Source organism: Pagrus pagrus (assembly GCF_965226575.1).
Source record: "Pagrus pagrus genome assembly, chromosome: 8".
NCBI lineage: Eukaryota > Metazoa > Chordata > Actinopteri > Spariformes > Sparidae > Pagrus > Pagrus pagrus.
Window position 1 is genome coordinate 23,915,340 of NC_140192.1, and position 23,810 is coordinate 23,939,149.

Genomic DNA, 23,810 nt, shown 5'->3' on the forward strand with positions numbered 1-23,810 from the left:
GAACGCTTTCTGTGGAGTTACGCTCAGCTGATGTGAGAGATGTGTGAAGGAGAAACCAGGAATGGCCAAATAGAGCTATGGGAATGAGGGCATGGGAAAAAACTGCGAGGGAGGAAAATCAGCTAAGAGAGAAGGTGAAACGCAGTGAGGGAGGATAAAGGCAAGATTGAAATGTTCCAATTACATACGTATGTAAATTTTTTTTTTTCCAAGCTGGGTCTTATTAAAACAAAATATAGTTCATTCCTACAAGTTATGATAATATTTAACTCGATTCCTGAGATTATCTGCCCCATCTTTCCAGTGATGCAAGGAACATCAAATGGACAGATGGTTGCACAAATTGTAAACAAATCCTAAATGATTAGAGTCATAACTAAATGAGGTGGATCCAAAAGTGAGTGCACACATTATAATCCCTCATTGCATAAAAATAACTGCATATGTTTACAACTATAGTAGGTATAGAACGTTAAAGTTGAACCACAAAGTGAATTGTGTATCTCCATTACCTTGGGAGGCAGCTGGATTTATGTGATCCTGTGATCATTTGATCTTGCGAATCCATCTTGCCAGGATTAAAGTTATGGGCTTTTGTCTGAACTACAGTGGTTCATACGAATCAGCGTCCTGTGAGGAATAACTGGCAGCTATGGCCGTGTTGGGGGTGGCTGTGGCTGAGGAGGAAGAGCGTCGGCCGCCAATTGGAGGGACGGTAGTATAATTCCTGGCTCCAGCAGTCTACATGTCAAAGTGTCCTTGGACAAGATACTGAACCCCAATTTGCTTCAGGTGGCTCTTCCATCAGTGTGTAAATCTGTATGAATGGTTATCGATCCTGATGAGCAAGTGGCGCCTTGCATGGTAGCCTCTGCCACAAGTGTATGAATGTGTGTTTAAATATGTTAATGCTGGATTGTGTTGTAAAGAGCTTTGAGTGATCAGTAAGACTAGAAAAGTGCAACATAAATACAGTTAATTTACCATTTACGGATGGTTTAGGTTTGACAACCAGCAAAAGAAGTGACTGTTCCTTTGAAACCAACAATGGCAGCTCAAAAGTGGTTAGCATAGATGCTGCCACAGCATCAGTTACATCCGAACTGGAGAATATTTCTTTATTGAAAGAAAAGCAAAGAATGGCATTGATGGAAAATATGTTTTCACTCTTCTTCCTTGCTTTGACGAGAGTTTGATTTACCAACAGGCTTCGCTGGATGTAGCGCTCTACTGTTCATCTGATTGGTTGAAGTTAGCCTGTGATAGAGGTTATAGACAAATGGTTCATTCAGTCACCTGCCAATTATTGCCCTCTTCCTGTTTCCAAGGATGACTTCCCAGATGGTTCTGTGTAATAAACTATCTGGCGGGTCAGATCCCAGCGAAGAAGTTTGTTAGCAAAATATTTTTATAATTGATACAAACGAAGGTCAAATCTACAAGGAGAAGACCCAGATCATATATAAAAAAACAACAACAATTTTTCAGTCAGTTATAAAATGAGGATGTAGCTGGGAGTGGATAATGAATTGCACTGTAACTAAAAATGCTAAGAATTAGAGCTGAGAGTACGGAACATATGGGTTATAAATACTGTAAGTCTGTATAATCAAGTATGTATAACATGTATAACTTGATTACACAAGTCTATTAGTTTCTCTGATAGACCATTAAGCTCTGTGTGCGTATGCATGTGTGTGTGTGTTTACCTCCTCCATGGCGCTGATGAGATTCTGAGTTGATTTGCTGATGTCGCCCCCTACAGTGGTGGGTCCCCCTCCCTGGTAGGTAGAGTCGGGACTGTCATGGCCGCTCATCTCTACTGTGTAACTGGCTTTAGTAGGCCAACACAGCTGGTTGTGCATGACGAAGTACACTGCAAACACATAAAGGCCCTGTGGAGAAAGAGGGAAAATCTGCATTAGGAAGTAAGTTCGACATTCTCAACATCTCTGTCCATTTATGTTTTGCAGAGCTGCTCAGTATCATATACGATCAGTCTTAAGTTGCAGACACAAAATATCTTGCAGCCCTCTCTTAGGACAAAGTCTCTGATGCTGGTAGGTTTCATGGTTGCTTGTACAACAGTACAAAAGTACAGCACAGCAGCAGCATCTCTCGCACGATTGATGTAGTACTTCATCATTGAGGCCATGACATCATTGGCACCCTGATATGTCTGTTTCCTCCACTTCCTTGTCATTACCAAATCCTCTTGGTCAACAGCACCGGGCTGAGAATTACCCCAAAACACATGAGTGTCAAATACCACAGGGCCATCCTGTATTTCACAACACCCATCACGGGTGATGACGGCAGACAGAGATTGAACGCACAAGAGCACAAAAGTGTGAACGTGTGTGCATATGGGTGAACTGAACCACACAGTCTTCGCACACAGAAGCACAGTCAGACACACTGTGGTTGAGTGAAGAAATAGAGATAAAGGAAGTTCCTTCACACCATGACGGACAGTAAGCATTACATTTCTGAACATGGCACGGAGAGCAACCGAGAGTGTGCCTGATGCTTTGTTCAGAACCCAATATTGCCAGCCTTTGAGGTAGGTGGTTGGCACTCCTGTCGCTTGGAAGCTCCTGTAGCCAAAAGTCTAAGTGAGTTTGCTTCCATGGATACATGTCAGCGACCAGAATAAATGTTCCTACTTTTGATGTCTAAATTATTTACAGTATATGGATTGAAAACTGTGGGTGTGAGAGCAGGATCTAAGACCTAATATTTTAAAGATTTTACAGCTCCTCTGATCATTTTGTCCAATAAACACCCATTGCCCGAAATGTAAACTGCAAATTCATTAAAACCATACAAACTGTCAAAGTGGAAATTTAGGCCAGTAAAGTCCTGAATCTCATTAGCCATGAAACATTTTAATGACTTGCATATGTTGAGCTATACTGAAGCAACAAGGCTACAAATGCATTTTATGCATTTTCTCTCATATGTGTTAGCAATGCTGAGTAGCTTATGGAGTACTGTGCTGAAATGTCTGCGCTTTGAACATCAGGCAGGAGGCATGAGATCTCTTAAGTTGCATTGTTTGTGAAAAACATTGAGACAAACTTCAAATATGTCTGGTGAGTGCAATGCTTTTTTTTTTTGTACAAGTGGCAGTGGGTAAAAACTGTCCTAAACAGAAATCTTTAAACATCCCTCTTCATGAAAAGCAATTTTGTTATATATTTATAGTATAAAGCTGCTTGTTACCAAACCACGCTTCTAGTTTATGTCGAACAGCAGATCAGACAGCCGATTAACTTGGAACAGTAAACCTCTCCAGCATGCTTCTATATGTAGTAAAGCGATCATCATTACCCATGTAACCGAGGGAGATTGACATAAAAAAGTGATTATAAACAGCGCTGATGGTTGCAATCACCATTACGAGGAAGACAACAGGAACCGTAAGAGGAAACTGTATGTTTATGGGTGCACTGTGAAATAGGAACAAAAAGCATGAAAGAAGGAAAACAGGGCTGCGAATAGATAAAACACATGGAACACATAACAGGTGTGCTTTACTGCCTGCCGGTTCTTTACGAGTGAGTTACACAAACCGTCTGTGAGTGCTGTAAATCCTGAAATAAGATGGGACATTTCCAGGTTAGGAAAAGTAGACTGATTGTACTGCCATGACTTTTTGTTTGCATTTTGCTGCATACAGGGGAAAGAAGGAAATGTACGTTCCCTGTGTAATAATATAAAACATATAACAAAAGCAGCCAGGTGTGTACGCACGTATGGGTGTGCATGTTGCTATCCACTGCGGCGTGTGTGATTAGCACAGATCATTAGCAGGCTGTGCAGCCTGAGGAACAGGCTTTACTACCATAGGCCTGTTATGTAAGTGTTCCCTGATCAGTGGAGAGGCCACGTCTTTAGATATGGAAAGCACAGACCTAAGGAGAGCAGAAAGGACAGAGAAGGTGGTGGATGGGTGGGGGGAGGGGGGAGCAAAGCTTGGCTCAAGGGAAAGTGAAGAGGGATGGAAGAAAGGCCATGAGCACAAACTTTTGGAGGTCCTCTGAGTCAGCTGAATGGGCTCATGTGATATTGATAATGTTGTTGTTGGGGACAGCGTAGTTGTTTTAAAGTGGATAATCAATGCAATATTCCTCTCAATCCTAACATGAAAACGTGTGTTGTGTTTGTGGAAATCATTGTCTGTTCTCATGAAAGCAACAGATCCATTTCCCTTAAATCCTAACTCTTTGCAGGCTTCACAGAGCCGATTGCGTGTGTGCAGACACATGTAGGCCCGGGTCTTCTTATCCATAATAATACACAGATATCCTGTGTCCTATTTTTAGGCGAGTACAAAGGTTGAATGAGGAAGCGGTGGTGGAATTGAACTGTAATGGAGCATGGTGCTGCTTCACTACTGTGGATGTTTCGCAGCGAGGTAAGGTTTACCGGCAGAGGGGCCGCCGCAGGAGGAGATAATGAGGGGTGGTGCTGTGGTGATTTGATTATTGTCTTCTAATTCAGCCTGATGTGGCACAGATGTGGAGCCAGAGTTACAGTGTGGTATAATGGAAAATGCAGGATGGAAGGAAATGAAGAGAACAGGAAAAAAACAGCGGTATGTGGATGAAAAAGTCAAATTTTCCTCATTATCACCGCGAGTATGATCAGTTTCACAGTTTGGTTCTATTGACTACTCTGCTGGAGACTGAAGGTTACTTTCCACAAGCAAAGCGCTCAATAACCGAAGAGTAATTTGAGCTCTGCAACACACACACACACACACACACACACACACACACACACACACACACACACACACACACACACAGTTCTGCACAGCTGTAACATCTGCAGCTGTTTAATGGTGCTCAGTAATCAGCTGTTGGAAAGTGCTTCACACAGCCACATCAACAACAAAACCAAGGTAAACATGGAAAATTCTCCTAATGGAAAATTCACGGTGTGAAGGAAACAACAACAAACGCTCTGCTATACTTCGCAGCAGAGACCTTCAGTATAATGACTTCCAACCTCGGGGCAATGGAAAAAAATGGTAAAAGATTGCATTAAAGACATGAAAAAAGGATAACATAGTGTGTTTAAATAAGAAGCTAGTCAGACAGAAATGTTGCCAGAAACAGGTGATTATGCAGCACCTCAACCTGTACAATATGCCCTCAATGCCAACCAGTCACAAGCTCTACTTCGCATTGAGGTTGTAAATAGAAAACGTTCATTAAAATTAAAAAATTACTTTGGGATCTCTGAGTTTTCAGAGACTTAGATTATGCCGGACGAGACTAGCATTAGGTTGAGTAGATAATGACTTAATTTTCATTTTAAGGTGAACTTATCCTTTAACCTCTTTAGTTAATTAATAATTTCCACATTGACTGTGTAATTCATTAATGAAGTGTAAGCACAATGAACTGGGGAAAGAAATAGGATTCATTCTAGTTATTAGTCATTCTAGCCATTTAATCAGAACTACTTGCAATGATACCAGGACACATTAACACATAAATGATAACTTTGAAGGCCAGCATCTGTTCCAAATCGTGACAAACCAACTGCCGTTCAAGGTGAGCAAACTGATGAGAGGTACATTTTCAGTCTCGTTTATCAGGATCCCATTTGCTTTCATTAAACTTTCATTCAGTCCCTAATGGAACAACAACACAAAATGTCAGCCCTCTGCAACTGCAACTCTCACCCCCTTCACAGCTAAATAAATTAGGTGCACACACGGAAAAACAAATCTAATTGCAACCATGCTTGCTTCATGGCAATAGCATCTCCATCGACACGGAGAACCTTTCCCCAGCAGCGCTTTGTAAAAACTGGGTCAGACGAGTTTGTTTACTGCTAATCAATGTCCTTGTCCTTTACCTGTCTGTTCCACTCAGATGAATCCTTTTTTATTACTTCCGCAGACCCACACCAAACCCCAGAGGCTCGCCTTTTAGTCTGAGCTTTGAGGCTGCAATTGCAGGAGCTAGGATTGAAAATCAATTGCCATAGTTATTGTTTAGCCTGAATACGTTTTTTTCTTTCAGAGAAGGCTGAGTTTAAAAACTTGGCTGCAAGGCTCAACACAAATTTGTATGGCCTGATGCCAAGGGCGGGGGGGGGGGCATGTAGGCCTGAAGTAATCCCACAGGACAAAGGCATTTTTACCTCAGTCAAATGAGAAATGAAACTTGTATCTAACACTTAACTTTAAACGTAATAAAATGTAATCTTATAAAATGTAAATGTCCTGTAATTGACTAATGTGCTCTGACTTTAGAGCGCACCACCACACTATTGGTCAGCTGAAGAAACTGACCACATGATGTCACAGAGTTGGACTAACTCTATTGGAGCTCATAAGCAGGTGCTAAGTGCGACATCACCCGTTGGCACTGACATCACTTCTCCTCATTAGTCACCGCACCAACAGGAGAAGTTTGCTTTGCTGCAACACTGTTGTCTTTTGCATGTGGATGCCACATATCACCACAGGTTACCACAGACTTGTTACAGCACACTTTACAGGCAGGTGGTGTCTCTCAGAGGATGACAGAAGACACCACAAACATTTATTAGACTGGACAAGAAAGAAAAGAAGCTGTTGTACCAAAGAGAGCGTGTTTGGGAGAGTGTCATGGACATTATTACTACAGTCCTGTGCTGTTGGATTTTACTTTTAGTTTGCTGGTGGAGCTCATTTAGAAACATTTTTTATACAGTCTCCATATGCCTTGTGTAAAAATCTTAAATTTCCTCCAACAAGGTGGTTATGTGTTTTCATCTTTGTTTGTTTGTTGGTTGGTTGGTTTGTCAGCAGGATTACACAAAAACTGCTAAACAGATTTCCATGAAACTTGGATAGAGGATGGGTCTCGATCAAGAATAGACACCATTAACTTTTGGTGTGAATCCGAATGAAGGGACAGATCCAGGAATTACTTTTTAATAATACTAGAGAAATACTAGAACCAGAGGAAATAACTGACTTTGACTTATAATCAATGATTATTATCTGTTATGTAACTCTTTGAAGTCACAGTTAATAAAAAAGTCCAGCTGTGAGGAGATGAGAGTTATCTTGTGCCTCATTATTGTCCCGTCCTTATTGCCTCTGAAGTTGGACCATAGAGTCGGAATAAAGGCAGAGAGCTGCAAATTAAGGGAGGCGAACAGAGAGACAACAAACAGACAAAAAACAAATGGAAAGTAGAGAGAGATGCTTCAGTAAGATGTGACACAGTGATAACCCTCCCTCTCTCTCCACTCCTGAGGCTCTTCTTGTTCTGCCTCGCCACCACATCAAAGCAGGGCTTCAAAGTGCAATGAAGTAGCCTTCATCACTTGCTCACTCTCTAAGTCAACAACACATCAACAGACACACGTACTTACAATACAAGCATTCACACACACACCCACGCAGCAGTCTAGTGGCTTTATTTATCAATATTTTATTTGTGGTATCTTCTAGAAAGCCATCTAGTCCATGACATTAAACAAACTGAGAAAATACGATATGGAAGAAAAGATCATATGTTTAACCAGAAGTGCACATCCCGGTATTATTATTGAGCCCTCAAATTGTCCATTTTAGTCAAATCAGAAAGAAGAATGCTTGGCAAACTCAAAATCCAACACGATTCAAGCTTCAGGGTGTTGATCAAAACATCTGTTTAGATTAGTTTCACTTCATAACTGCACTGCAAACATGACATCTTAAATTTATGTTGTTGGTCACAGTAAAATTAATGACAAAACTAATGATTAGATTAGGAAGGATGCTAAAAAAACAGCAAACCAGTACACTAATCTTTTGAGTTTATGAAAAAATAACTGTATAAATTGATAAATAAATGAATAAGTAGACATGTAAGCAGACATGCAAACAAACAAATAGATAAATAAGTCAATGAGCTCACCAGCAAGCAGTTAAAGATGACGTAGAGGATGAGCGTCCACAGGTACCTGTAGCCCATATGTAGACCCGCCCACAACCAGACCAGGGAGATGAGCAGGAACAGGTAGAGGACCAGCGGCACCTCTGCAGCACAAGATAACAACAGAGGAGGATTAAAAAACAGTATCTGTAAAAACAAGTATATCAGCAACTACATAAATGGATTTCACGACTACTGTTAAATCAAGTTGATAAGCTTTTGTCTAATGCAACTACATTTATTTTCATTTTTGATTAATCTGCCATTCAGTGTTTCCCAAATCCCAAGATGATGTCCTTAAACTTAAATATATTCAGTTTGTTGTGACAGAGGACTGAAGAAGCCAGAAAATATTTACATTCAAGTAACTGAAATCTGAGAGTGGTGACTTTCTTTTCTTTAAAAAATGATCAAAATATTTGGTGCTTAATACAATTACTGACAACTAATCAATTAACACTTTGAAACCAGATGTTAATGCATCACCTATTTTCTGGCTGATACACTGTGTAGCATGTTTCTGATCCAAGTGCTTATACCCTCCAACAGTGAGAAAGCAAAAAGAAAGGGTTGTGGTGTTGTTGTGGAGCCAGGAGCAGGCCTCAGGAGCTGTTTAATGAACCAGTTGTTACAGCCCAGATTCAGCTCCGGTGTACAGCGGTTATTCTGCTCCACATGTCCACATGTGGACTCCTGATTAAAGCCCAAACTAGGGAACGCAGTACACTGCTGGAGAGCAGACACATTAAGATTGACTGAGAGGACCTCAGCCACACACACACACACACACACACACACACACACACACACACAAAAATACGCACAGACACTTTCATTTATGCCAAGGAATAAGCATGTAAGCACAGCTTTCACTTGAGCATTTGCAGTATCACGAATATTGAGAGCCAGTGTGTACATAGCATGTGCAGCCACATACATAGTTTAGCTTGCTATGTATGTCTGCTTTTCTGTTTGTTTGCAATGCCTTTCTATATGTACTGTACATATGTCACTACTGGCTTTACTGTTTACTTCACAAAAATGTGTCTTATTCCAATCTTTAAACGGCATGCTCAGTGTTATTTTGTATTGTACCCGGTTTCTTGTTTGGCTTGTTTTGCTCTTTATTTTGCTTTTTCTTGTCGTATTTTTGGCAAGCATTGACTTCCAGGGCTGAAAAACGAAGCCAGTGCTGAAGTACTTAAAACTGCAGTTCCTAGAATGGCCACTTGAGGTTGGCTCCAAAAGAGAATCAATTCCCATAAGACTCCATTAGAAAAATGGAAACTTTATGGCTTGCTGTGCAGTTACGCTTGCTTGTTTGGGACGAACAAACCTGTCAGTCAAACTCAGGCTTATAACATGAAGTGAAGTTTGCTTCTCTTTATGGGTGAACACTGATAGCTCATTGGTCTTAGCTAGCTTGGTAGCTTCCAACTAGGTGGGCTTTCTTTTAACTAACTAGGTTTGCTTCACTTCCACCAACGCTCCACTTCTTTGCCCATTTTTGATTAGCCAGGAGCTAGGTGAATTCAGGCACTGCCAAGATGGTGACGGCCACTACCACTCACTTCGACCTTCTTTTTCGCTCTTCAGAGAACTATGGATGATGTCATGGTGGCTCTGGCCACTATTTTATACAGACAGTGATTTTAGGAAGACATTTTAACACCTCAGCCAGGGGACTACAGATGCATATGTATTAATTTGCACTTATGGTGCAAGGAGAGGTGAAATATGGATATAGAAATTATCATGCTGATTAATTCGATGAACTAAAAGGTGTGTAAATGGTCTGAGCTTGTACTTGGTAATTAGCATGCCCTTTAGTAAATATGACCACATGCAATCTACATGCCATAAAAGCTTGCAAACAAGTGACCTCATGCTAAAATGCTCACTCTACCTCCTGCAGACACACAGCTGACTGTACTCGTACACAGCATGCAGAAAAACACTGAAACAGATCTCCTGTATTTAGACTGTGTCAAGTGTTTCTAAGATAAGACAAGAACGCCAAGAGGTCTTTCTGCACGTGTTTCTAAACCGAGCTCTCCTGCAACAACTGGTGTCACTGCTAACCTACTTTCTGTCAGGGCTGATACACCACATACATTAAGCCACACTACACAAGTAGAGGTGAACACTGCACCTTCCACTTTATCTATAAATGTAAGAACAGATACATTTATGTTTCCTTAAATGAATGTCTCATGATTCATGATTCATGAAGTGAGAGTTCAACAACATCGGACTCACATTGAAGTGGAGGCCACTGGTATAACCTTGCACCCCATCTTTATCAGTTCACGGTGTTCTGCTCAGCTTGAAAAATCATTACGAAGCGTTTTAGGACAGGTAATTAGAGGACAAACAAAATGAACGCTGCCAATCAGGAGCAGGCAGTCGACTGTCAAGAGTGAGTCATTACGACAGAGGCCTGATAAATAAAACAGCTCATTACTATCCAGCTCATTTCCATCAGGAGGAAATAATGAAGCAGAACAAGATGGAAACAGCTGCTGAAATGAGCTGAAATACTGTCTATTTTGAGAGGGATGTGTTCCTTATAAAAAATATGGTTTCACAGAAAATTAAAGAGAGCAATGTGTTTGCAATACTTCAGAAAGTTAGATGCTTGATAAATTTGTGTATTCCAATATGTGTGTGTCCGTTGGGACTAAGAAGATGGCTACATTTGCAGTGCCTTGTTTCCATTAGTTCATCATGCCGGTGAATGCATGATGTACCATTGATAACATTCATTCATGCTCCATAAAAAATAAAATTTTATGAATGTTATGTATTAGATAACAAATGGATTTCAAGGCATTTAGAATCAACTTGACCTCAAACTGACTCAAACGCTGATCCTTTAATCGTAAATGAAAATTCAAAATGCTGCTGTATCACTCTGACTGTGGTCTGGCTGGTGTTATGTAGGGCACAAAAGTGAGTCAATCCCCATAAGAGCCCATGTTAAACTACTCAACTTTACAGCAGAAATAAACATGTTTACAGCCTGCTCTCTGTAGCTTATTTTCCTGGTCATGACAACTGTGGGTGTGTGTTTTTTCTATATATACAGTAACTCACTTGTGTCAGTTATATTAAAGCTTAAAGTCAAGCCTAATTAAGGGTGTGGAAAATTGGACTAACAAAACGGAGCTGAGGAACAGATGCCAGTGTTTTGGATTGACGAGCTACCCTGTTTGCGTTAACTGGCAGACAACTGCTGGAGCTAGTGAGCTTTGGAGGAGACAGCCGTGGGCAGAGCCCGGAGATTCCAGAGGAATAAACACCCAAAGTCTAGGACAGCACAAAGTTTGTTTGTTTTTCTTTTTCAACCTTTGGGATTAAAACATGTATTTATCTTCGCTCTCACTTCTCACACTGTCTACAACAACGAGCCGCAGAGGGCACAATCATGATTTGATCTTTTTCTGCTGATCCTTCAATGGTCACTGAAAAATGCACCAATTCAAAATGCCACTGCTGAGTCACTCCGGCTGTAGTCTGGCTGGTGTAATGTAGGGCAGACTGTACAGTTCACTTCACTTCACAAGTAGGATGGAAACACAGGGCAAGTTTGCACAAAAAGCCCTCACATAGGTGCCACTTCCACCACCCTGTCAGTTTAACTCTGCTCCAAGTTCAGCTCCTTATCTCACTGCAACGTTCCTCTGGCTGAACCCGAACAATGTTTCCTTCTTTTCATTTTCTTACTTGTCAAGCCTCTCCCTTTTCCTTTGGGACTTATTTCCTGTAAGTCATTATTTATTCCACAGCTCACTGTTTTGTGTTGTTTCACACCTAGTCTGTTTGTTCTTTACACCAGCTTTGGACATCCTGTGTTATTCAGAGTTGATAAATCTGCTTAATGAGCCTGTTCATCCATTGCTGTTAATCATTTTACTCTTCTCAGAACACATTCTACTTCTTCAAGTCAAAACAACATAACGTTTTCTCTCTCTCACTCTTTCTTCTATCTTGCACATCTGTCTCCATCTCCTCCCTCCCTGAGTTTGAGTTTTCCAACCATGTAAGCACATTCCAGTCTGTGGACAGGGCAGAGCTCCCACAGTAAGAACAGGTTCCTGGAGCCAAATGGAGACTTGCTGCAAAATGCTGACTGACTGTTTGATTTGACACAAAGAAGTAGAAAAAAGCAGAGCTGCTACATGTCATCAGTAGTTACTGTACGTGTGCATTTGTTTGTATGTGTATGAGCATATGAGCACTGCATATGAAAGCCTTCGCAAACACAAGAGAAAGTCTTCTCTACTCTCTGGACAGATGCTAAATGATATCATGGGTATCTTTCTGTCTGGCAGAACTAAGAAGTAAACAAACAGTTTAACCCCCAGTGGTGCAACTTCTGCTCAAAACTTTTCTCCACAGGATGACAGTCTCCAGTTTATGTTTGATTGAGCTGGTTCCTGGTGTGAGAGGACAAACTGAGAAGAAAATGTGGATTCAACGAAAACAGCCAGGCAGTAACTCCAGACCGTGCTGACATTACGGTCACCAAGAGGTCAGCAGCTGTAATAACAACAAGCTGCAGGAAGTGTGTGGTGAGCACTCACAAACACCTCACATACAAGTAATGTGTGTGTGAACTAAGTAAAGCTTTGATGGTTTTATTGTTTGATTGGAAGGAATATTCTGACAAACCAAGGATACAAGTAAAAGTCCTGTATTCAAAATTTGACTTAAGAAAAAGAACAGAAGTATTAGCTTGCAAAATGTACTTAATACTGTCTGTGAATTATTGAATATGTGCAAAATGTTGCTGTTACAAATACATCTAGTAAAACCAGGTATGAGAAAACAAATCCAGTCGCTACGTTATTAAAAAAAACCTCAATCCAAGGCTATTGATAACGAGGTCATGAGAGCAAAATATAAAAAAAAACGTGCATCTTGCATCCAAATAAAGCACCTGCACAGCTTCAAACACACAGAGTTCACAATAACAACACTATGCAATCAAACCTCATCCATCACATGTATTTGTTTATTTCCACATTCCCGACAAATCAACAATCAAAGTGCAGTCAGGGAGCTCCTGGAGCCATAAAAACAGAACAATAATAGTTACTCATTCAACTCTGCTCTATGTGGAAATCGAAAGTCTGCTCACTTCCGTATTAAAGGAACATCATGTCTTGCAAACATACCTTGTGGGTTCAAGTGCCCAGTGAGCAAAAAGTGGTCTAGATCACATCTTTTGGACGTCATGTATGTACATCCAAGACATCTAAAAGACGTCTTGAAGCCAGAATGAAAGTTTTTTATATGTCTTTTCTGGATGTTGTATAGATGTTTATATGTCATTTATTGACTAATTCTGGCTGTCAGTGGACGTCCAGATCATGGCCTGGCCCGACGGACATAATATCAACCTGTTTTGAATGTCCACAGACATTGCCTGCTCAGTGGGTGGGGGCAGTGATGACGGCCAACTGATGTGCCATGAATAGAAACTATTATGAGTTTAATTTATGTTTCTTTTTTGTCCTGCCAAGTCTTACATTGGGCACAATGGCACAGGTCCAATCTTTGCTGAGGTACAGGAACACACACACACACACTGGTACATTTGCTTGATTTCACTGACGTCAGAAGTGCTGCTATATCTCGCACAGCCCTGTGAGTTTTACATGTGGGTTTCTCACAGTCAGAAGCGCAAACACACACGTACACTGATTAGCTCTCAGCTTATCTCAACACTTTTTTCTGCAGTAAGGGCAGCAACTGAAAATGTTGCAGACATAAAGACTAACTTTCATCAGACAGGTTCTGCACAAATCTTTTTTTTTGTTTTGATTATTTTTCTGGCCTTTTTCATGGCTTTATTGGATAGGGCAACCTCGAGTGTGACAGGAAACAAGAATGAAACCCTGGGCTGCTGCTGCAAGGACACAGCCTCTGTACATGGTGCACATGCTCTACCAACTGAGCCACTGGGGTGCCCGGCTCTGCACAAATTCTAACTGGATGGTAACATCAAAATGAAGCACATACTGCAAGATTTATTAGAGTGATTAAAGTACCCATCTGAAAAATAGCCAGGAACCGATTAAATAAAACAAAATGATTAGTCATCATTTGGCCTGTTTAGAGGTAAGGTGTGATACCACAGAAAGAGCCTTTAAAACACATCTGATTAACATATCAAGGAGAATCAAAAGATTTTTTTATGATTGGTCTTTTGTTTGATCACTGCACACTGCAAGACTGAAACTGTTTAGGGTTATAACAGAACAGTGGGTCTTTAAACTAACTCTGACAAACTGTAGATAAATCGAGGGAATTACCAGAGGCGTAGTCTGTGTTAAGAACAATAAAATCTTATAGGCCTTTCCCTAAAATTTTTATGCCTCTTTGGACTCTGGACATGTTGAGACAAAGCCAGTACTGATATGTGACTAAACAAACACAATAAAGAAAAAGAAAAGAAAACTGCAACTAAGTGCATTCTATACTGATGTGTGCATGTTGTGTCCATACATATACAGTATATAATGTACATGGATGTGTATATGTGGTGGTATTGTGTCATTATTCTGATTGCAAATCATAACTTTATCTGGACATATTATTAAAGGTGCATCCAACACTGATCCATCGCTGCATGACCTTTAATAAAGAATGTCGCTGTCCCATTTTGTGTCTCTGTATTCCCATTCATGAGCAGCCTTTTCACAGTGCAGCTGCTCTACACAGAACTGGACACACATATTCACACCTCAGGGGAACTGTGCCACACACACTCTGTCGGGACTTTAGATTGCTGCTTTGAATAGTGTGTGCAGTTCCTACCTTCCCCTGCATGTGCTCTCTCTCTCTCTCTCTCTCTCTCTCTCAGGGTGAACAAGAAGTTTTAGAAGCTGCTGTAACCTTGTTTACTGCTCAGATTGCCTACCTTTCTACTTCTATTCCACTGTCCACACTTTAGTCAGGTTAAAATCCTACAAGCTGACCCTCAGTCTCTGTCTTGTTTGTGAAAGAGGAAAGTATTGCTGTCTTGTTAATGATGCACACCTACCTGCAGCTCAGCAGAGCACTGTTTTTGGTCTCCTGTGCTACTTCAGAGGCCACACACAGAGTGTAGGGCAAACAGCTTGCCAGCCAAAGGACTGGCACTAATTCAGGCTTTGCTTTGTCATTGGAGGGCCTCGACTGAGCAAAACAAGCTAAAGCCTGCTGATTCTCACCGATGACCACTGATTACAGCCATGATACTGAGGGACTAAAGTGGTTTGGCTAGGATCTTCATGTGTGGGCCAAGTGACTGACTGCACTAAATAAATCTGAATGATTCATTCTGACCATAATGGTTATATCTCTGCAAACAATAATCCTGTATAAAGTTTGGGGTTGTTGCCACACATCATACTGCACTGCATTGTGTCCATTTAACGCTGCAGATATGCAAGTGGAACACATTGGATGTGGTAGAAAGGCTGTAGAGTTGCTATATGAACCCAAAGAATAGCCAAATGTTTATAACATATTTATACCATAACCTTTTAAACTGGTCGTTAAAGGCTTTAAACTGGTTGTTAAAGGCTTAAAACTGGTTGTTAAACTATATTCAGCCCTGTAAATCATTCCATTAAGTAATGTAAGTAGAGTGGCTTAATAAAACTGTGATTGTCAGCAGTATTTAATTTAGAAAGCAGGTATTGCTAATGTTTTGTTCCTGTATCATGGATCCCTTGGGTGTACAAACAGCAGACAGAGACAGAGCCTGTAAGCTGAGCAAAATAGGGGCTATAACTTTAAGCCAAAAATAGGGGTGGATACAGTCCAGCTCCTGAGGGCATCCTGGCAGCAGGTTACTTGTTTTTAAAGTGGAAGTACAGGAGTGTACATTCTCAAATCTATTTTTACATTTATCTGCATTTATTTGTGTTTGTGTACACATTTTTGCAGTTTTTCTGTGTACCTGTGCTGTTGGTTCGTCCACGGTAAATGTCATCGTAGGCCTTCCACTGCTGAGTAACCTGGTAGGCGTGGATGAATACAACCAGCACTGCAACCAGACAGATGAGAGGCACCAGCACCGCCGTAGACAGGGCGGCATAGATGTTTGGGATGAAGCACCTAGAGGAAAGATGGACAGTGTGAGTGATTGTTTTTTGTTGCTGTGCATGTAGAAAGAAGAGGAAATGGAAAAAGAGGAGGGGGAAGTCATGCTAACAATCATTAAGAAAGTTATAGCTTAAGCTACAGAAAACAGAAACAGATTACATGCCTATATTGGTCTACATTTACTCAAGTTAAGACTTCAAGTTTCACAAACAGGATTTGGCCGTGAAAGCTCTGAGCCCGCCTAAGGCTTGCAGCCTTCTTACTCAACAGCAGCTTTTTGTCTTCAGCAGCAAAATACGTATGTTCTTAAATCTTCGGAACAACCAGGTCACCCTGCAGCTAGAGCAGAAAAATATATAAGGCCAAAGGCCAACATGTTTTCTATTTAAAGGATGAAAGAGCATTTCCAAGAGCGAACAACATGATCCATTTTTCTCCACTAAGAGGGCAGTTATGTGAGTTCATCTTCTGATCCTGTCTAACAACCAAATTTCTTTGGGGGCAAACTGAAGTCCCAACAATATAAACTAATGCTCCTATACCATCATGCTCTTTAAACATCCAGGAGATTTAACAAAACCTCTATGACTTTGGTGCACCAGACATCCCTCGGCCAAGGATTGAGAGGGCTCGAAGCATTACCAATCCTGATGACAGTCATGTAATTCTGTCTAACATTCAGCACAAGTTGTCAAAGTTGTTAACATGCTATAGCTACCTTTCTACCTGGAAGTAAACACATGTACTTTGTAGGGTCAGGGGGCCCCCTAGCAAAGCAGAATATTGTTACGGGCTGAGGCAGCATGTAGAACACATTGGGGTTTGTAGATCATATCTTGAAACTTTCAGGCTTTAGTCACAAAATTAATTTGACAATTGGTTTGCCCTACAAATTAAAGGTTAAAATGAATCTAATTTCTTGAAAAAGTTGGATTTTTTACAATTATAATTGAGTTATTTGTCTCAATCTATCTATTCATGTGAGTAAGTACGACTCAGTTTTTACGGTGTATCTCGCTCTGTTTTCCCAGGAGATTTTTCCCAGCTTCTGTCAAATCAGAAGTATTTTTCTTTATTAAAACAACTGAGCGAATAACTTTTCTCTGGGAAAATCAACATCCTTGTATTAACTGTCACTGCCAAACAACTATCAAAACACTCATGTGACTTTGTCCTTTTCACAAAACAAGCTCAGCCTCTGGTTCGGTGGGAGCATGAAATACAGATAGGAGCTCACCGCAGGCTTGACTAATCGCAAAGGAATAATTGGAGCTGTGCTAGTCATAACATTACGTGAGGTATGCCAAATAAAGCATTGCATCACCCTGTCCCAGCAAGACAGCCAGACTCTGAGAGTGTAAGCACACTGTAATATGGATATTTGTTCTGCTGTGGCCTTGTGGGAGGATGAGATCCTACTGTACTGGGAGTCTCACAAAAAAGTGAAATATAGTCGATAAACAAAACGCTATCGAGAGGCCCATTTCACTTACTTCATGGTTTAGGAGCCAAGAAATAAAATTATGGGTGAGTTTCTAAGAAATTTTGCTGTGATTTTCTTTTTTATATTCATGGCAGTGTTAGGTCAAGGTTAACTTAAGCTCAGGGCCTTATTTAAGGAACACCTATAAATAACGAGTATGGTATTAATTATGTCTGTCTTAAGGAGACATACATCCTTCCGCGGTAGCCTATAACTTACATATTATGATAAGAGCAGCTTCTCCTTCATGTCAAAAGGAGCCAGCTAAGGTGGTTCTGGCATCTGATTAGGATGCATCCTGAGTGCCACTTTTTGGAGATTTTCCAGGCACAAGCCAACTGGGAGGACATCCCTGGGGGAGACCCAGAACTTGCTGAAGAGATTATACATCTCATTTGGCCTGGGAACAGCTCAGGATCCCCCAGGAGGAGCTGGAAAACCTTGCTGAGGAATACCCTGCTAAGCCCGCTGCCACCGCAACCCAACCCCGAATAAGCTGAAGTACCTGAATGGATAAGGAACAGCTGTATACAGTATAAATTGTATTGTAAAATGTAAATCAAATACATTTTTTTATGATCACTTCTGCTTATTGCCCTTGTGAGTCCATGATAACGAGTAACTTAATAAGTAAGGGAGGACTAAATACTGTTAAGGGTATAATTTGAAGAAATGGCAACAATGGATTAGGGTATCTCCATAACTATAAAGGGCAGCATAATGGCTTATTGTTGCTCACTATACTCTCGCTGTAGCTATAGCAATAGCTATAGTTGCAGCAACAAACTGTCATTAGCATGTAGCTCAGGTAGCTGTGGAGCAAAGTGGCCTTATAAGCTGACTGTAGTTAGCTCACACAGCAACCTCAGATCATGGGGGAAGTCACAGCCATCAATTAGTGAACACGGCTGGACACCAGACTGGGACTGAACACAGCCTCCTCTATAGCATTTGGAATATATATTACACAATTATACAATTACAATACAAATACAATCTATATGACACAAAACTGACGCAAGGCCTGAGCTTGACACCTGTCTGCACGTAGACAGGGTGACACTGAGGCAGTTCGAGTCATGAGAAAACAAGACTACGACCTGTTTACACTCACGAAGAGAGAGAGAGAGGAAATTCAAAGGCTGTTTCATTCCCTCAAGAGGAAGCTACGCTTCCAGGAAAACTGAATACTCCTCTGTATACTTGAATCTCTCATGTGTACGCTCACTGTCTCACACACACTCACACACATACACACCCACAGGAAACACACATACAGGCCACACCTAAGACCACTGGCTAATATTAGATGTGATTTAAGGGTTCAAACTTCATCTTCCCTGTCACGCATACTTGATCTCCTACTCAAGCACATACACTTCAATGTATAAGTTTACTTTGGTGATTAGTGCACACTCATATAAACACACACTTCAGCATAAACACACCTGAGTAGGGAGCATTGTGCTGGTTTTTACAAAATGATGTCATCTGTTTTGTTCTAGGTTCCAAGCGCCCTATACATAGATGGCACAGAGTTATTTTTAGCTCTATCAATCACACACACACACACACACACACACACACACACACACACACACACACACACACACACACAAAGCCACACAGTGTAAGGGTTCTTTAGGGTTTCTTCTTTACTCTGCGCCCGGCTGTGTGAAAGCCTCCGCCTCTAAGGTAAAGGCTCAAGTTTCTACATGAGGAGACACATTCATCCAGCTGATTGGGCAAGCTAACACCTCACATGATGTCACCACCTCAGGTGTTTTCTGTTTGCTCTACTCTAGCCTGAAGTGGAATTTACCTAAGCCTGAAAAAGAAACTGAAGTCATCACGACTGACTGAGACCGGCTTAACAAACACACGAGTCCTCTTACAAAAAACAGATTATGAAGTATTGGGTCAGTTCCACCTCCTTTTCATTCTCTAAACACCACTTGTTTGTAAATATGTGTTTTGCACTGTCCACTCACACATCTCCTTGCACCAGCCCGTATACGCTGTGTATCGTCCATCCGAAGCCACCGAGCAGGGCGATGACCAGGATAATTATGACCACAGCAGGAAGTCCCCAGCCCAACAGGAAGTAGAGCAGGTATCGACGCTCTGTGTGCTCGTCATTCATCACCAGCACTTGCCAGAAGTTCACCGCCTGGGTACACAGAAAACAGAAAAGAATGAGTGTCAAGTGAGGGAAGAAATTAAAAGAGAACATGAATACATATTTACAGACATATAAAGGGAAAGTCTACAAATTCTTAATCCCGAACATGAACATAACCCTCGTTTATGTTTTCTTTCAGTAGTTTTTTAATGTTTTAAAACCAGTCCCCATCTACTTCAATTGTTTAGAGAAAGTTAAAAATGCTGTTTTGCTTGTTTTGAACTATGAAACTTCACCCCAACTTTCTATCGGCATGGGAGTGAGTAAATAATGACAGCATTTTCATTTTTGGGTAAACTTATCCTTTAAGAAATGGACTCACTGACCTTCAGTTACTGAATGCTTTGCTGGAATGAAGTGTGAGTTTGACATTTAGATAAAAGACTGAGAGATCCTGCATGATTTGGATGGAGGCGGTCATGTTTACAGAGATCTTCGGTGGCGTTGTTTACGTAGACGATATTTCTAGTAAAACAGAAGTCTTTGAGCCAGATGCAACTTCATTAGTCAGCTAAACTTTATGTCATCAAAGTGGAAGGCATTGGGCCTGAAATTATGCACTATTTTCTAGTGCTTAAAACATTGTGTAACAACACCTTTATGCACTATATTATGTATGTTTTGAGGACAGACAAAATGTTTGAATTTTGAACTTTGCTTTTGAGGACATTTGGTCTTCAAAGTGAGTAAAGTACTAAAACACACACAGTACACCACACTTTTATCACACCCACAATAGCTGCGTTTGCTTTGTAATCTAGAAGGCTTTGATAGTATTATCCATCTGATACACTAAGCCCTCCATTGTTACATAAGCAGCCTTTCTGAACACCTGTTGGTTACAACACAGACACAACGACTTATCCCTGTGTGAAGATCTCAGCAGACAATCTCATATCTTTCAGACAGCTTTCAACCATTGCACCAGTAAAGGTTAATTTGTAGCTTTAAACTCAAGCTCAAAGGCCTAAAAAGTAGCTCTCAGTTTTCCAAACCAATTTGCAGGCTGGGGTTTGAAAATTGAAGACCTTCACTTCATCTAACCTCATAAAGACCAAACTTTTTACAGCCATTAATAATAAACTTTAATAAGAAAAAAATAAGATTTAACAGATTATCGACAAATCAATCAAAGCTCTTTCTTCTGTTGAATGTTATGAAACAGTGCAACAGCTATTATGATTAACAGCTGATGATGTTTGTGACTGTCCATCTGTCTGCGAACACTCATGCAGGAAATTTGCACAGAGGGCACTGACAGGAGGTTATGGGATGCTGACCTCTTCCTCAGATAACCTCTGTCTCCTGCATGACCATCACCACATTGTATAACTACTTACAAAACAAATATTGCTGCAAATACACAAAACAAGCAGACAAACAAGCAGCACACAAAACTAGACACTCTAGTAGGGTAACAACAAAATGATGTTGGTCAGATTCAAGAGCTACCTTTTTCATGTTAGGCTGGAACTGTTGAGGTACAGTTAAGGGATTATGGACTGCCTCCCTCTCTGACTAATGATACTGCAGCCAAAGCATAAAGTCATGTGTAACCAGGCTTCATGACAGGGATACAGATCAATACACCTGCTGACTGGTTGTCTTAATAAGTGGTTATGCTTTTGTATTTTCGCTTAGCAAACTATCTAAAAAGGTCAGTTTCACCAAATGACAAAAACTATATTCTTTTACATCTAGATGTATCTAGCCATGCAAATGGTTTAAGTTTCAACGGTCCAGGTTTTGAGGTATGTGAGGTTTCTCTTCAATACCAATAGAATAGGATTGTACATAATTCGTTGATGGTCCTCACAGCATTGAAAAATAACATTATAAACTAGAATGGCATTAAGAAGAGGGCATACCTCCGCTAAGGCCCAACGGTCCCCTTTAATTCATCCAAGTCTATTGCACCAACCGACAAACCCATCAAACGACCAACCAACCAATGGACATGGGTGAATATGTGACCTTTGTGGTGGGGGTAAAATCAACAGAAATGCGTCTTTCCAAAAACAACGTCTTGAGTTAATCCAAAGACCCTAATAGTTTTCATTGGAACTACTTTTTATTGGAGAAACACTTCCATGGAAACAGTTGAATGTGTTCTGTGAGATATTCAGACTACATTAGTAGGGGTGAGCTTAGCAAATATAACTAATGGAATCTGCACTACTGGATACGACTAAAGATGTTTCTTTTACATGTAGGGTTAACTGATCATTTAAGTGTGATTAAAGCAGTATTGTTGGGTAACTCATGCCTGGTTGACTGACTGGCTACTCATCTACGATCAATCAAATGTATTTGTCCAACAGCAAAATACTGGCAGGTATCACCTTAAAACAAAGCTGTGAAATTGGCACTTTCGCTGGCTGTTTGTCTCGCTTGCTACAGTGAAACAGGGTAGAAATAAACTGCGGGCCAGTGCCAAGGCTTTAGCAAGTCTTTCCTGGCTGAAAGAGCTGTACAGTATTGTTATGTAATATTATGCAGCTTCTCAAGCTGAGGTTGCCTGTGCGAGCCTCTGCAGTCAAGAAAAAACTGGTTTTAGTGATTAAATTATTGGCTGGTTACTGGCATTATGTCAGGGCATATTCCTCTGACCAACTATGAGACGTGCACATCCTCACATAGACACACCCACACTGCATTTATTGATTTAAAGTCTTCTCCATGGTCTGAGATGGGTTGCTGGCGCCCACACATCAACCACTTAGCTGAAAGCAGCTACCTGATAGGGAGGGAAAAATGAGCGGTGAGACATCAATGGGGTCGATACTGAGACGTCGACTTTAGTGCCACACATCAATGAGAGCCAGAGTGGCAGCAATATTTTCATTGTCAGCTATTGTCGTTGCTGACAATAAAGAAGAAGAGACTTTTTTGGCAGGGGTGTTAAAGACCAAGGGCGATTTAAGAAAAAGTAAAAGAGTGAGTGGGTATGTGTATGAATAAAAAACAGAAAATCCAAAGTTAGTATTTTACTCAACACAACATTTTTCCTTTGACTTGAATTCCTTCTGGGGTGAATCATAGTTTATGTTTCCTCCACTAAATCATATCAGCCGTACTACCACACTAACTACTATCATGTGTCTAAACCGGCTTTTTACGTCAAAACACATCACATCACTGCCAATTCTCGTCATTTCAAATTCTAACACACATGAAAGCCTTCGGCCTGAACCTTTATCCCTTAGATATCTCAGAGGTCATCTTGTAAACAGTCTGATATGAAAAAAGGCATACACCCGGCACGTAGAGCACTGCTGGATCCCAGTATAACCCTGTTCTGGTCACTCTACATTAGCTAATTCAAAGGGGCTAATCTTATAATACTCCACCAATAATAACGTATGTGCCAGGAGAGATTATATCCACTACATAAACAATGATTATGTTCACTTACAAACGTCAGACATTTTAAAAAACGGAGTGATGGAAACAAAGTCAGTTACGCAAGAGGGGGACAACAAAAGGGAAAAGGGGGGAGATGAGAAGGTTCATACAGGGACAGGTCTTGTCGGGACACCATGTTTATGTGTTTGACCTCATTTTAACCCAGACTACATGACTTGTATACATTCGTGTTATCTGATTCATGGTTGGACAACAGCTTTAAGAGATTTTGAGCTATGACGACAATGGATCATATTTCCCAGCTTAAACAGTTAAATATTATTTGGGCCTGAGCTTTCACTACAATTTTCATAACACAGTCAGCCACAACCCAGTGAATATAAATTGGTTTGCAGTCATGGTACCAACAGTAAGAATAAATAAAGCAACAAAAAAACCTGTATATAAAAGTTGTTGTGCTGGTTAAGGTCAGTGGAAAAAGTCCTTGGCAAATAAACACAGGAACAAGGATTTATTTTAATTAGGTACATTTTCTTTTCACTACAGGGCAGGATGTACAGGCTATCCTTGGCCAGTGTTTCTCTCTGGAGGAGTTGATAAAGTACACTGGGCCATGTTCAACACATTCCTGAGCTATATCAGCAAGTCTCAAGTCATCTATAGTCTCTACTCTCTACTGGCTTTGGCGAGATGGACACTGGTGACTTAAAATCATATTCTTTTTAATGCGTGGATTTTTAATTTTGTG

The 23,810-nt window shown here is 40.7% G+C and overlaps 1 protein-coding gene across 3 annotated transcripts in view; it reads right to left on the reverse strand.

The window, feature by feature from the left end:
- The window catches only part of adgrv1 (adhesion G protein-coupled receptor V1), a 122,210-nt gene that overhangs the window by 7,851 nt on the left and 90,549 nt on the right, over positions 1 to 23,810 (reverse strand). For all 3 annotated transcript variants that reach the window (XM_084360536.1, XM_084360535.1, XM_084360537.1), the window contains 4 exons: positions 19,506 to 19,684; positions 15,886 to 16,043; positions 7,914 to 8,035; positions 1,710 to 1,895 (listed from right to left, as the gene is read on the reverse strand). In XM_084360536.1, coding sequence (XP_084216662.1) covers positions 1,710 to 1,895; positions 7,914 to 8,035; positions 15,886 to 16,043; positions 19,506 to 19,684 — 645 coding nt within the window. The remainder of the gene's footprint in view (positions 1 to 1,709; positions 1,896 to 7,913; positions 8,036 to 15,885; positions 16,044 to 19,505; positions 19,685 to 23,810) is intronic.